General features: G+C 34.3%; 2 protein-coding genes and 2 long non-coding RNA genes across 6 annotated transcripts; all 4 read right to left on the reverse strand.

Annotated features, from left to right (window-relative positions):
• Positions 1-387: 387 nt before the first annotated feature.
• On the reverse strand, positions 388-1,821 carry LOC131021796 (photosynthetic NDH subunit of lumenal location 4, chloroplastic). Its single transcript, XM_057951089.1, has 5 exons — positions 1,333-1,821; positions 1,138-1,230; positions 849-978; positions 646-771; positions 388-551 (listed from the first exon to the last, which is right to left on the reverse strand). The coding sequence occupies exons 1-4, from the start codon at positions 1,642-1,644 to the stop codon at positions 689-691; spliced, it is 618 nt and encodes a 205-aa protein (XP_057807072.1). The 5' UTR covers positions 1,645-1,821; the 3' UTR covers positions 388-551; positions 646-688.
• Positions 1,822-2,917: 1,096 nt separating this feature from the next.
• LOC131021798 (uncharacterized) lies at positions 2,918-3,718 on the reverse strand. Its single transcript, XM_057951090.1, has 2 exons — positions 3,407-3,718; positions 2,918-3,317 (listed from the first exon to the last, which is right to left on the reverse strand). The coding sequence occupies exons 1-2, from the start codon at positions 3,677-3,679 to the stop codon at positions 3,198-3,200; spliced, it is 393 nt and encodes a 130-aa protein (XP_057807073.1). The 5' UTR covers positions 3,680-3,718; the 3' UTR covers positions 2,918-3,197.
• A 204-nt stretch (positions 3,719-3,922) lies between these two features.
• Positions 3,923-5,949, reverse strand: LOC131021799 (uncharacterized). 3 transcript variants are annotated; one of them, XR_009101073.1, is made up of 7 exons: positions 5,474-5,949; positions 5,301-5,362; positions 5,103-5,202; positions 4,683-4,819; positions 4,382-4,545; positions 4,073-4,147; positions 3,923-3,983 (listed from the first exon to the last, which is right to left on the reverse strand). It is a non-coding gene; the product is annotated as an uncharacterized LOC131021799 (long non-coding RNA). The 3 variants fall into 3 exon arrangements; XR_009101072.1 differs by having other exon boundaries at positions 4,073-4,144; positions 4,683-4,834; positions 5,474-5,948; XR_009101071.1 differs by having other exon boundaries at positions 4,683-4,834; positions 5,474-5,945.
• Positions 5,950-7,162: 1,213 nt separating this feature from the next.
• LOC131021800 (uncharacterized) lies at positions 7,163-7,859 on the reverse strand. Its single transcript, XR_009101074.1, has 4 exons — positions 7,639-7,859; positions 7,492-7,545; positions 7,357-7,375; positions 7,163-7,258 (listed from the first exon to the last, which is right to left on the reverse strand). It is a non-coding gene; the product is annotated as an uncharacterized LOC131021800 (long non-coding RNA).
• Between the last annotated feature and the right edge of the window lie 6,763 nt (positions 7,860-14,622).

Here is a 14,622-nt window from a genome sequence, read left to right on the forward strand (position 1 = left end):
TTTGCAGCCATGACCCTCTCGAATTGTTGGTCCATTCGACAAATTCACGAATTTCGCGTTGGATTGACATCCCTACTCACAACCTCAAAATTCTAATGGGACAAATATTTGACAGCCCAGTCTATTCCAGCCCTATCCAACTCAAAATTAGACTAACCTTTGTCGGATTGAGTAAGAAAGTCTTCGGAGAAAAAGTTGTAAAACTGAAGATGGTGAAATTCATAGCAATATTGGAGTTGAAGGTGAATTAATGAAGTTCATCCAATGTTCAAGGAACTTGTTGCCATATGCCACTTTCCTCATGTTGAGATATGATGAATAAGCTCTCTTTTTTTCTTACATGTTACAATTTACTTTTCTTTCAATGGGTGGTCTAGAGACATAGAATTTGTGAGGCGGAACACAAGTAAGTTTTTTGATGAGAAAGTTGAATAGTTGTTACAAGCTCAAGTGAAGCATCATTAATAAAACAAAGAGTAGTATGGCGACCAGCATTACCAATTATTTGACAAGTGATTTCCTTGACTTGATTTGTGCATCAGGGCCTCTCTCTGCATTTCAAAATATAAAGGGAGAATGAGCGAAGTGTAAACAATTACTCCATAATATTTCACATAATTAGAGATGAGTTAGGAAAGAAGTTACCTAATTAATTAATGTGAGTGTGTATATGTTTTGTGCATGCAACTCACTCTTTCCTGTTTCCGGAGTAGACATTGACAAAGTTGACATCGTAAATAAGTGTAGCATTTGCAGGTATGTTGCAGTCCCCTGTTGGCCACCTTTAAGTTCATTTTCACACACAAGTGTATAAATAAGATGCAACAAAATGGTAAATTAAATGAAACCTGAAAAGCAGCCTGCTGGCTCAGGCCCATATGCTAACTGTGGAGGGATATGAAGCTTCCTCTTCCCTCCAACATGCATTGCTGGCACACCTCCACCTCCCAAGATCCCTTGATCCAATCCCTTTATCACCTGCACCTCCTCAACCACAACAAATTTCATTTTTTAACATAATCAATCATTTTCATTTTTTCATAATCCTTAGCACACTTGAAAGTAAAAATAAAAAATAAAAAAAATTCAACTTTACTTCTCTTGGAAGTTGGAGGGGTCCGCCATCTGAGAACGCACCTTGCCAACGCCGAGGCGCATAGTAAGCGGCCTAGCACGCTTGTAAGTGCTATCAAACACGATCCCATCATCAAATCTTGCTGTGTAGTGAACCTACATTCATTCAAAACCATAAATGCTCTCTTCTAATTCACCCTATTCTATGTCTAGTGCAAGGAAAACAGAGGGAGACAAGAATTAAGATATGAAACTGACGTTGATGAGCTGAGCAAAAGGGACCTCCTCGCCGGAGCCAAGGAGGATGTCGCAGTAGCCAAGCCCCGAGCGCACGAAATTGAGCTCACAGTCGGGCTCGGAGACGGTGGCGAAGTACTCGATTCGGGTGGCGTCGGCCTCCAGAGGAGCCGCGGCAGCCACCACCGACGCGGCTAAAATCCCGGCGGCCACGCCCATGATTTGCTTCTTGAAGCCACCGTGGTTGACGGTGGAGCATGAAGCGGTGGCCCTGAATGTGTGGGGACTGCGAGATTTTGGTGGCAGAAGGGTTAGGTGAGAGGCTGCCGCCATTTCTGATTCTTACCCTTAGTTTTGTGCTATCTCAAGTTTGTGGAAGTTATGGGATAAGGCTTTGTTTTTTCTTATTCCATACCTCTTTTCCCCTTATTTTGCAACTTATATATTTCATTACGCTTTTAAATCTTTTTTATAACTTTTTTCAAAACAAAAATTAAATTTTGCCCAACCGCCCATCGGGCTTTACCGCTTTCCGTAGACTATGCAGGTCGCGATGTTGTTAAAATGAGTTGAACAAGATGTCTTAATTGTTACGTCATGTTCCATTACGTACTAAAAACATTACTCATTTCGTTCCAATTTTTAGTATCTATTTCAAAATACTTCATCCGTTCCACAAATCTTAATGCAATTTTCTTTTATGGCCGTTCCACGAATCTTGAAGCATTTCTAAATATAGTAAAAATTAGCTAAAAAATAAGGGTTGTTGATTACACTTTTCTACTTTATCAATTTTCTACTTTATTACGTACACATTTCTACTTTATCATTTTTCTACTTTATTATCTACACACTTAAAACACTAATCTTCAACTCCTTAATTCCTGTATCGAAAAGAATTTCATCAAGATTCGTGGGACGGAGGGAGTAACATAGATTTTAATAAAATAATTGAGTGTTGTCAGTAGAATAAGGATCTCACTTTATGTGAGTGTTAAAATAATTAAAGTGGAATAACGGTATCACCTAATTTTACTAAAAATAAAAATAAATACCAAAAAATGGAATGGACTAAAATAGAAATATGGATACTAAAAGTTGGAATCGAGGGAGTACTATTATACATAATTCAATTGGAATATTTATATACATAGGGGAGACGTGCAAGTAAGAACCATTAAATAAAATAAGAACGAAGTCATTTTCAGCTATTCTATCATTAAGATTTTCAGGGATGCATCATTTTGGTGGATAAATTTAGCACTTGGGTTTGAATCCTGAAGAGAGTAATTTTTTTATTTTTTCTAGTGCAATATTTCTATTCAACAATATGTACAGGAACTTGGTTTGCTTTGATATAAGCAGCCGATGCGAGCGTGAGGTTATGATTTTACCAGACAATAATACTCGTCCGCATTTTTTGTCTTGGAAGGCATCTGCCACGTATAAACATAATGTAATGTGTGGTCTAAATTTGGATCTATATATACTAACCTTTGGCCTCATGCAAACATTAATCGCTATATCGATAGGTCAATATACACACATTTTTATTTTATTAATTTGAAATGCCCTCCATATTGTATACAAGAAAAATTAATTTGTTCTAGTAATTCATTGCATGTTTATATCATTTCTTCCGTTTGATTGGCTGATTAACATTAGACATAGCAAAATATGAACAACTATAACCTCTAAAAAGGTAGTCTTAATGCAATTTAATTAAATACAAACACCAAATCTAGCACATCGGTAAAAGACGATGTGTAAGATTCTTGAAATATATAAAAACGAAAAGTGCGCCCTATTATATAACGCACTAGACATATATATATATATATATATACCGCCACGCCCATCGATTATTAATTTGTAGCCGGAGTCGCTCAAAGTGGGGGCAAATTTTGGAAATTAAAATTCTCATCAACAAGCAAGTCATCCCACTCCCATAGACTACTGCTCTTTTGTAGGTTTAAACTCCAATGTGAATTATCTTCCCCACTTTCCTGAAAATTCATGCAAGGAAAGTAAATACATCACTCAAATTAAAGCTTCTTTGTATAGGTATTGATAATTAGTAGTCACCGATATTTACCTCTAGAAGATGATTGTCAAATTGTGGCTCTTGACATGCTTCCTTGTGGTGATGGAGATTATATGCATCTTGTTGATGGTGATTACTGTGTATTTGGTCGGCATTTATATTGCGAAAATCTTCACGTCCCATAATATTATTTTCATTTGTAGCGTTGCTGCCATTGAAGAAGATAGTGTTGTCAACACTCCCAATCTCTTTGGATTGGCTCATTGAGTCTGATTTTATGCATTGCAAGCCACTTCCCATCTCGTCGTAGAGGGATTGCACCATTTCCGATGTGCTAGGGTTTATCGCCGTCGTGGTTGTGGTCGGCCTGAATATATATTCAAGAAAAACTTTCAAGAAAATTCTCTGTTAACAAAAGTATTGCCGAATCCACTTAATGTTCTCTTTTTAATTATGACATTCATTCTGTATATTTTTTTTATTAGGTATTATGTCTCATATTGTATGTTTATATATATAGAAAAGTATACATAAATATACAAATAAACTCAAATGATAGTTTTACCTTTGGATCTTGGATGCCGCATGAACTCTGAGTGGACATGTGAATTGCATCTGAAAAAACCACCTACAAATAGACATTTAAAAAAAACCAATATATATTAATTTGATGTCATTAATAACTATATACTGTTACGTATAACAAAACACACTTACTAAAGATGAAGTATATGCACTGAAATTGTCTTGGTCATGGAAGTTGAACAAGGGTTGATCCATCATCAATGACTGCTGCAACATATATAATTGTGAAATCTTATTTCAGGAATTATTTTGAAAAAATAAAGAAGTTGAGATTAAAAATATTAGGATAGCTTTGGTCTTGAAAATTGAATACCGCTGGTTGATCCATCACTAGACATTGCTGTAAAACATAACTAATGTGAAGACTTCTCAAAATTCGAGATTAAATTGCAGAAAAAAAAATGTTAGATATTGATTAATTCGGTCTTAAATTTGTAGTACCTCTGATGTAATATGGTGTGATGCAGATTCTTGAATTGGAGCCTATGGATATATTTGATGGGATTGGGTGATCGAGTGTATTTGTTGACGAAAATATATTCTCATTCATTGGTTGCTTTCCATGATCTACTAAGTCTTGAAATATGCTTTCACGAACTTTGGCGCTGCAAAAATAACCACCAAAATTAATCATAAATGCATTCAGTATTTAAGTTCTAGTAGAAATATATATAGTTTGATTTTTTTGGAAATTAATTAAGAAGTTGAAAATGAAATGAAATAAAGTACTGTATTTATTTACCTGTAGGGACTAATCCAAGGATCGAGCTGCATTAAGATTTGGCCGGAGATAGGGATAGGGTTTTCTATCATTGAAACTTGATCGTTTTGATTTACAGAAGTGGGAAATGGTATTTGAGATTGGCTCTCTAACTCCATCTGACCAGAATCAATCTAAGAATTAATGTTAGCAAAATAAGTAATGGAACTATATATCATACATCACTCATCACGTTCTCAAGTTTGACTGCAAGAAATGAAGGTCAATTAAATTATGATTTTGGCGAAGCAAATATTTTTGTTGTCAGTTGATAATGAATATTTATCCTAATTATTTGATCCACCGTGATTTTGTATTTTTAAATTTTAATTTGCTACATTGTTGGAATTTTTATTAGGCTTCATATTGTTTATTCGAAAACCAAAATGATGTTGGACTCACCTTTCGAGCAATGACTCTTTGTAGAGAATGGTTCAAGTTTCTCTCACACCAAGACAACTGATGCAATGAAGGCTCTTGCTCAGGGCCAATCTCATAATCCCTACAAATTTCTTGTATTAATGTATGAACAACTTTTCATTCATATTCAAAATTGTTAATATTCAACATTGATTTAATCTTGCAAACTTTAGGTTATACCTGAGGTCGGTTTCTAGAATTTGTAATTCTAGACCCGTTTTCTTGATTTGAAGCTCAAGATTCTGATAGAAACAACAATTAAAAATTTAACTATAGTCATGCAAGATATAGTCTTTAATCGAAATGTGATATTTTATATACATAAAAAAAAGATTATGAGAAGGTATTTGTACCTCAATCCTGATATTCGTGTATCCAGACGCCGAACGAGACAGAAGAATTGAAATTGAATTACGTCACGAGAAAAAAATATTATAGTTAGTTACAATAAATTATCACTATATATATACAAACTCGAAGGTTACATACGATGCAATGAAATTGTGTAAGAAATAGTGCCTTCACCAAAATATTGAAAATAGAAATTCACCATATGTCGCCAAAGAGGAATTAATATTTTGCTTTGAAATATTCAGAATTGAAGAGATAAATTAAAACACAATAATGTGAAGTATACACAAAAGGGGCGGGTTGTCCTGAAAACTGCAATTTAAAATGAGAATTGGTTGATGATTTATTTACAAATAGGGGATTTGCCTAACCTCATGTTTGTTCTTAAAAAAAATTAATGTACTAACATATAACATTATTAGAGTCAGGGGATTTTTTAGGACATTAACTTAGATTGATTTGAAAATTAGGACAATAACTTTCGGACTTGTAAAAATAGGACACTAATTATTTTTTTAGAGTAAATAGGACACTAATTAATAAGCGTCGTAAAAATAGGACATTTCTCAGCCGATAATTGGCTAAAAAAATGTCCTGCGGATGCAACACTTGTTAATTAGTGTCCTATTTTACTCTAAAAAAAAATTAGTGTCCTATTTTTACAAGTTCGAAAGTTATTATCCTAATTTTCAAATCAATCTAAGTTACTGTCCTAAAAAACCCTCGAACTCAACATTATTACTACATTTTACCGTGAAATGAACTATATTAAAAAAAAAAGGGAAATCCTTTCAAAGAAAAGGGAAAAAAAAATCAAATTTTCTCTCCTTCCAAGATTCAAACTCAGGTGCTGTATTCATCCACCAAATGATGCATCTATCGTCGATCTTCATGATCGAATAGCTGAGAATGATTCCGTTCTCATTTTAAATAAAAAATCTCATTTAAACCTCTTCATATATGTATAGTTTTATTTTTTAGGTATCTACTGAATCGGTAGCTATTCCATTTTTACTATGTAATTAACTAATTAAATGACAAATATAGAAAAATGCCTTATATATTGATAACAGCAATGATAAATGTGAATGTTCATATCTTTATATATCTTAATCTCATTATATATATTATGAGGCATTTTGGGAAATCAATTACTAACTAAAGGACAAAGAAATTAAAACGCTAAATCTACTGTTAGGATATTGAAAGAACGACAATCTTAGAGCAAAATTAAACCAAGCTACAAATGTGACGATTTAATTGAAAAGAACAATTTAGAATAATCATGCAACATATTTACCAAAAGAAAAAGTAATCAATTAATTAGCAAACTTAAGAAATTAAAAAAGCGCGCGACTAATATTATAACAATAAAACTGAAGAGCATCTAATATTTTCATATCGATTAAACTCGTCATAATCATCATAATCACAAAGAATCTGAAATTCAGATGCCAATCAATTGAATTTCCGGCTAATTAATTATTTGCAATAACAAAACAGATCATCTCTTTTGCCCTCATAAAGAATCTTAGTGAGACCTTATTTACTATCGCACGGCTATGGATGAGGGTGGCCGGTGAAAAACTCTAGTTTTTATGCATACAAACGATTGACACACATAAATTAATTCTCCAAAAAAAAAAAAATAATAAAACAATTGATACATATATACACAATGTGTGTGTGTAAGAGATAGAGAGAGAGATTAACTGTTTGTCAAGATAGTGTAGCTTGCTGGTATCACCATTTATGTGTCTAAGCTGCTTTAACTTCTCCATTTTTTCCTGCATCAAGTAAAATGTAATCTAGCGATAAGTTTATTTTATTTTTCTTAACTCATTGTATGCATGTAATAAAAATCTTGAAATTCAGATAAACATACCGGGACATTGTTTATATGACTGTCACCAACCACAACAACAACACCGAATTGGACAAAATCATACACAGGAAAAAAAAATTAGAACCAAATATTTTTGAAAAAATAAAAAAAAGGAAGGAAATGAATATGAATTACTTTAATCTCTTGTCCGCTGGTAGATTGACATACCGATGGAGCACATCTTCAATTCTGTGTTGAAGTCATGAATTGAAAAATTAATGATCAGAATTGTGAGTAAAAAAATAAATTAGTGTTTAATTATGTAGAGAGAGAGGGTGAGACCTCTTTTGATTGCAAAACTTGCTAACACGACCCGAAGGGGAAAATGCAACAAATGCAACGTCAACATCACAGCACACTGCTATTTCATTGGCCTTCTTCATCAGACTGCTACGACGCTTTGAGAATGTTACTTGACATTTTGTTACGTCCTCTATCTTTTTCATGTCTATTTTCCGACCCATCTCTCTCTCTCTCGGAGATGGAACTGAAATATTTTGAAATGTTATGATACAGAGAAGCAAGAAATGGCCTATTTGTAGGTGAAAAATAGTTGGCTAATGTAAAACTGGAGTCACATACAGAATAAATGAATATGTTATTACACACACGTGAGCTGCACACTTCTGGAATTCCAAACATTAATTAGTAGCTAATTGAGAATCTCAAGTTCTAATTACTAATATAATCACAGATGCCATATTAATTGTAAACTCGGAAGCCAAGGTTTACATACTCACACGTACTACCCATGTTTAGCAATAATTAACGTCTACACATTCTCCAGCCTAGGACTTCTCTTCCCTTAAAAATACAATGTTCTATGTGATATCCACTTATGGATAAGACAGATTACACAAATCAATTTAATTTTGTTTGTCCATATTTTATTTAAAATAAAGGGTTTATATTTGAGGATAAGATTTGATAAAAAAAAGTACTAGTAAATTTATCTCTCGTTTATTTAAATAGGTTGCAATCTTTAGAGTATCCAAAGTGCCTGAATTATTTATATCATTTGATCTAATTTTGCTTGATTAGTATCTCATTAAAATTATGATATTGAAGAGATTTTAATTTTAAAAATATAAATATTTAATTTACATCATATCAATCATGCAAAATAAACTCCCGCTAATAATTTATTATACGGACTTCACCATACAGGTACGTCAACTATTCATTCTACGGAATCTATAATATACTTTAAATCTACACGTATATTGACGTTTCATCGTACTTAACTTTATGCACACTAATATTTGTATAATGTAGGCGCTTCACAATATACATGCATCAATGGTTCATTGTATGGACTTCACTGTAGACTCGTACCTGAACATATATTCAACATGCTGTCGCTTAGGCTCCAAATTTTTGGGGGCCCATTATATATATACATATAATTTTTTTCTTAATCAGTAAAATATAATTTCAAAACATATGCTAATATGCAAAGTGAAAACTCTTTTAAATAATTGGCTGAAAACAATTATGTTAATATATCATTATTGTATCGTCAATATAAAAGAAAATTGTAAGGGTCCACTTTCTAATTTTTGCTTAGGGCCCTGCGAGATACCGGACCGGCCCTGCTTCACTGTATATATTAATGGTCATTCAATGGATTTACCATTTGTGACGGTTTCTGGTGTAGTAGTCGCATACGGTTGAAGTTCCATGTCACATATTCGATTCGATTTGGTCGACCTAATCGACTGTTGTTTTAATATATTAGTTATATTAAATGAAACATTTCTCAAAAGTAAATGTGACTTTTCATCAAAGTAAGTAATATATGAAATTATATACACGAAGCATGAGTTATATTAATTACTCCCTCCGTCCCAAACGAAATGTCCTACTATTTCTTTTCGGCACGGAGATTAAGAAATGTGTATAAAGTAGATAAAGTGGGTTGGTGGAAATTATTTAAATATTAAGTATAGAGAGAGAGTGTATTGCCAAAAAAGGAAACAAGACATTTCGTTTGGGACAGCCCAAAAAGGAAAATATGACATTTCGTTTGGGACGGAGGGAGTACATAAATGAAATTTTGATTTAGAGCAAATGAAACTGTATAACTAAATGAGCTTTTTATGAACAACAAATTAATAAGTCTTTATAAATGAGATTTTTCTTTAATACGAATGAGAGTTTTCTTTAAATTATTTTTGACTTATCTTAAAAATTAAAATGAGACCTTTTTATAACAGCAAATAAAATCTTTGATTGGGTCAAATCTAAACACGGTGTCTAGAGTGTAGACACGAGTTGGGTCAAATCTCGGGCACGGAGCCCCAGCGGCATTCATGTCAAAGATGCTCACAACCAATGCTTAATTACAAATCATAAGCAAAGCTGTATATCAATTTAAAATGTATAAGTTGTCTTCTCAATAAGAAATTAAAATGTTGAGCTCTGAAGTGTTAAGAAAGTAAAGTTGGTACCAAACAAGTGATGTGAAAGAGTCATCTTGCAATAAATAAGGTAGTTGTGCTGATTCTATATAGGGCTTGAGATAGAAAGTCATTAAGGTGACAATTCTTATGGGTTAGGTCGGTTTGGAATAGGGATAACTCCAATTTCAATTTCTCGAGATAATGGGATAGGACTTGTTGCAATTTTTTAATTCTTCTTTTTATGTGTTCAGACATAAGAAAGTGGAAGTGGAGAAAAAGAAAGGTCTTAAAAAAATATTAATAAGCGTTGAAATAAATGGGTGTACGTCTTCATCGCACACTTTTCATTATCCATACGAGATGGTAAACATCACGCATGTCCACTAGTAATTAATGGTGTATAGTGTAGGCTCAAAGACAGACATGGATTAATTACTTTTCAAGTTTATACTTAAAATACTTGTATTAATTCTACTTCAATTTCTCCTATGAATTATGCTGTATCTCATATTTCGTTTGGCGTTAAAACATGTTAAATGTAAACTAAACCAACATTCAATACACATTATAATGCATGTGTACGATACAAGAATGAAAGATACTCCCTCCGTCCCACTTCAAATGTCCCATTTTCTATTTTGGGTTGTCCCACTCCAAATGTCTCATTCCTTTTTTGGCAATACACACTCTCTCTATACCTAATATTTAAATAATTTCCACCAACCCACTTTATTTACTTTTTACACATTTCTTAATCTCCGTGCCCAAAAGAAAGGAGACATTTGAAGCGGGACGGAGGGAGTATATAGAGTACCTCATAAACTGATCATGGGTTCGTTGTTTAAAAATTCTTCAAGTTTAAACTTATTTAGGTTTTAGATATATTTCATAAATCATTAGAATGATAACATATTTTATCAGATGAGTCATTTTTAATTAATTTATTTTAATTTTGAATTGTTTTTTCAATTAATTTACTATGTTTTATTATAATAAAAAGATAATTAACATGAGTTCACTCATCCAGTAATTTTTTTTTATTTGAAAGGGAAAATAAGCTTTCATTAATGAGTTAAATCACATCCCGAACATTTCCGCCATATATAAGAGCATTTCTCACCACCACGCCGAAACCGAAGACCCTCAACTCCATCCTCACGTAATCTATCCTTAACGGCTGGTTTAGCACAATTGTGTCACGTGCATCCTGGTACATATCACGACTTGTCTCCTCAGACGGTGTAGGCGTATCTGTTTCACCATCATGCAGCTGCTTCTCCACACCTGCCAAATAAGAATCAGTCACTCTTCCTACTCATTCTTCTCTTATATAATTTTAATTTTTACTCATAAATATTAATTATAGTTATATATACTTTATTTTTATAACAAATAATTATAAGAGTGGGACACAATGGAACACACTAAATTGTGAAACATCCGATATTTTATCAATTTGCAACAAAATAAAATATTCAAAAATTTTCGGCAACCACAAAAATGAGGTGATTTTAATTCTCTTTCAATGATGACTTAAAATTTGTCGTCACACTAATAAAGGCGTATCATTAATTTTATTACATTTTTAGGTGTAACATCTGGATGTATACTTTTGAAATTTATAAAAACTAAGTAAAATATGTAAATTTATAAATGTGGTAATACATAAAACTACACAAGTTTCACAAATTGTCTGCCAACTTTACCCAGTTCTAAAATCATTGACAATCTATATGCATTATAATTTTTAATGTATATCGGGTACACGCATGGGTTAGGGTCTGATAAAAGTAATAGAAAAATTTTAAGATTTTGACTAGTGCACACATGGATAGATGGAATCTCATTTATTTCCCACCAACAATAAAAGATACTCCCTCCTTCCCTCAAATATCTTTCTAGCAAGGGACGATACAAATTTTAAGAAAAAATTGTTAAGTGTATTGGTAATGAAGAACCTATATATAGGCATAAAGGATAATACAATACATAACTCGAAAATAAAAATAAAAGCACAAAAGTCCGCAAAAATGCGGAAAAACAATGATCTCGATTAAGCACTGATTTTGTCTTCTGCTCGGCAATAACTATTCACTACTACGCGCGACTTTCTTATTTTGGCAATATCTACCTATAACTTTTATTCAGACCATTCTTCCAAATTCAGTTTCGATATTTCTGTAGATTTTACCAAAGTATGAACAATTACACATTTCACATGATAAAACAATATAAGCACAAAACTGTTGGAAATATGGAAAATATATATGTGGGAGAATTAATTAATTTGGAGAAAGTGTGATTGGAGAAAGTTTAATTAATAAGTGCACTTGTGTGAGTGGACGTGGAAATGAAAGAAAAAAGGAACACCTTTATTTTTTAAGCTTTAACTTGCTTTTTCTCATTCACTACTACAATACAAAAGCTACACACATATATATAGCCTCCATAGGTCGGTTAAGTATTTACTAGAACAATCTAGCTATGCAATTTTCTAAATTAATCTACTAGGTTCTAGATTAGTCTTTTACTTTTACTTTGCTATTTCACACGTGCACTAGCTAGCAGATTCTAGGTTGTTCCAACAATTTTACTTCCTATATTTTCTATTTCTATTATTTATTACAAAATATATTTTCCTAAATCAAGTTTAATTTATTATTCCAACACTCCCCCTTAAACTTGATTTATCATTCCGAGCAAACTTCTCAGCTTGATAAAATCTTCGTACTTGAGTGGCTTTGTGAAGATGTCTGCAACTTGATCTTGTGATTTCACGTATTCCACTTGAACTTCCTTCTTTGCGATGCATTCTCTGATGTAGTGGAAGCGGGTGTCAATATGCTTACTTCGATTATGAAAAACCGGATTCTTTGAGAGCGCGATTGCTGACTTATTATCCACGCAAATAGTTGTTGGCTCCTTTTGTGGCCACCCAAGCTCTTCCAGTAAACTTCGTAGCCAAACTGCATGACAAACACTGGATGTGGCAGCCACATATTCAGCTTCACATGTTGATAGCGTGACTATGGGTTGCTTCTTTGACATCCAGGTGAAAGCGGTGTCTCCCATAAAAAACATGAACCCGCTCGTACTCTTGCGGCCATCATTATCTCCAGCCCAATCGCTATCACTATAGCCAACAAGCTTATAATCATCAGTACTTGAATAGAACAGGCCATAGTTGAGCGTACCTTTGAGGTAGCGAAGAATTCTCTTTGCCGCCTTAAAATGCGTAGTGGTTGGATTCTCCATATAGCGACTCACGAGTCCTGTCGCATAAAGAATGTCCGGCCTTGTGCAAGTTAAGTACCGTAAACTTCCAACCAAGCTCTTGAACAATGTCGGGTCCACCTTTTCTCCTCCATCGTTCTTGGATAATTTTATCCCGCATTCCACTGGCGTGTTGATTGCTTTGCAGCCCTCCATCTTGAACTTCTTGAGGATTTCCTTGGCGTATCCTTCTTGTGTGATGAAGATCCCATCTTCGAGTTGCTTGACTTCCACGCCGAGATAGTACGCCATCAGCCCAATGTCTGTCATCTCAAACTCCTTTGACATGGCCTTCTTGAACTCCTCAATCATCTTTGGATTATTTCCTGTGAAAATCAAATCATCTACATACAAGCACACAATTAAGACATCTCCTCCATTGGCTTTCACGTAGAGAGCATGCTCGTGAGGGCATTTGGTGAAACCATTCTCCTCCAAGTACTTATCGATCCTGCTATTCCATGCCCTTGGTGCTTGCTTTAGTCCGTATAGGGCCTTCTTTAACTTCAAGACTTTATCTTCTTGCCCTTTCACCTCGTAGCCCATTGGCTGCTTGATATAGACTTCTTTGTCTATATACCCATTCAAGAAGGCTGACTTGACATCCATTTGATAAATCTTCCATCTATTTTGGGCTGCAAGAGAGAGTATTAGTCTAATAGTTTCTAACCGAGCAACGGGAGCAAATACCTCATCATAATCAATTCCAGCTCTTTGACTATATCCTTTTGCGACGAGCCTCGCTTTATATCTTTCCACTTCACCCTTGGAATTCTTCTTAACTTTATACACCCACTTGACTCCAATGGCCTTGTGCCCTTTTGGTAGTGTCACGAGCTCCCATGTATCATTCTTCTTTATGGCTTTGATCTCTTCATCCATCGCGACTCGCCAATTTTCACTATCTGTTGCTTCTTCAAAGCTAACAGGCTCACAATCAACAAATAGGCAAAATAAGGTAAGATCTTCTAACCTTTCAGTTTCCTCATATATCTCGCCCAAACTCCTTGCTCGTGGTGTGGCTCTTTCATTTAAGAAAGATGGTGGCGAGTCTTCAGTGACTGGCACTGGTGAAGCTGGTGGAGTCACTGGCTCTTGTTGGACTTCTCCAACTTGCTCTTCTGCTCTTTGTTCTTCTAACTGTGGGATGTAGGTGAAGTCACCGTTGGAGCTGAAATCCCATACTCCTTCTTCGTCGAACTCCACGTCTCGACTTATCACTGTTTTCTTGGTATTTGGATTATATAACTTATAACCTTTAGAGTTAGAGTCGTACCCGATAAATATGAATGCTTCACTTTTGTCATCGAGCTTCTTCCTTCTCTCATCTGGTACATGCACGTAGGCTTTGCTCCCAAATACCTTTAGGTGGGAAATTCCTGGCTTTCTCCCGCTCCAAGCTTCTTGTGGAGTCTTTCCCCAAACACTTCTTGTCGGTGATCGGTTGGATAGGTACACCGCGCACGCCACTGCTTCGGCCCAAAACTCTTTAGGCAGATTCTTCGTCTTTAGCATGCTTCTCGCCATCTCCATAATTGTTCTGTTTTTTCTTTCCGCCACTCCATTTTGTTGGGGGGATCTCGGAACTGTC

The sequence above is a fragment of the Salvia miltiorrhiza genome, chromosome 4, assembly GCF_028751815.1.
Source record: "Salvia miltiorrhiza cultivar Shanhuang (shh) chromosome 4, IMPLAD_Smil_shh, whole genome shotgun sequence".
Lineage (NCBI taxonomy): Eukaryota > Viridiplantae > Streptophyta > Magnoliopsida > Lamiales > Lamiaceae > Salvia > Salvia miltiorrhiza.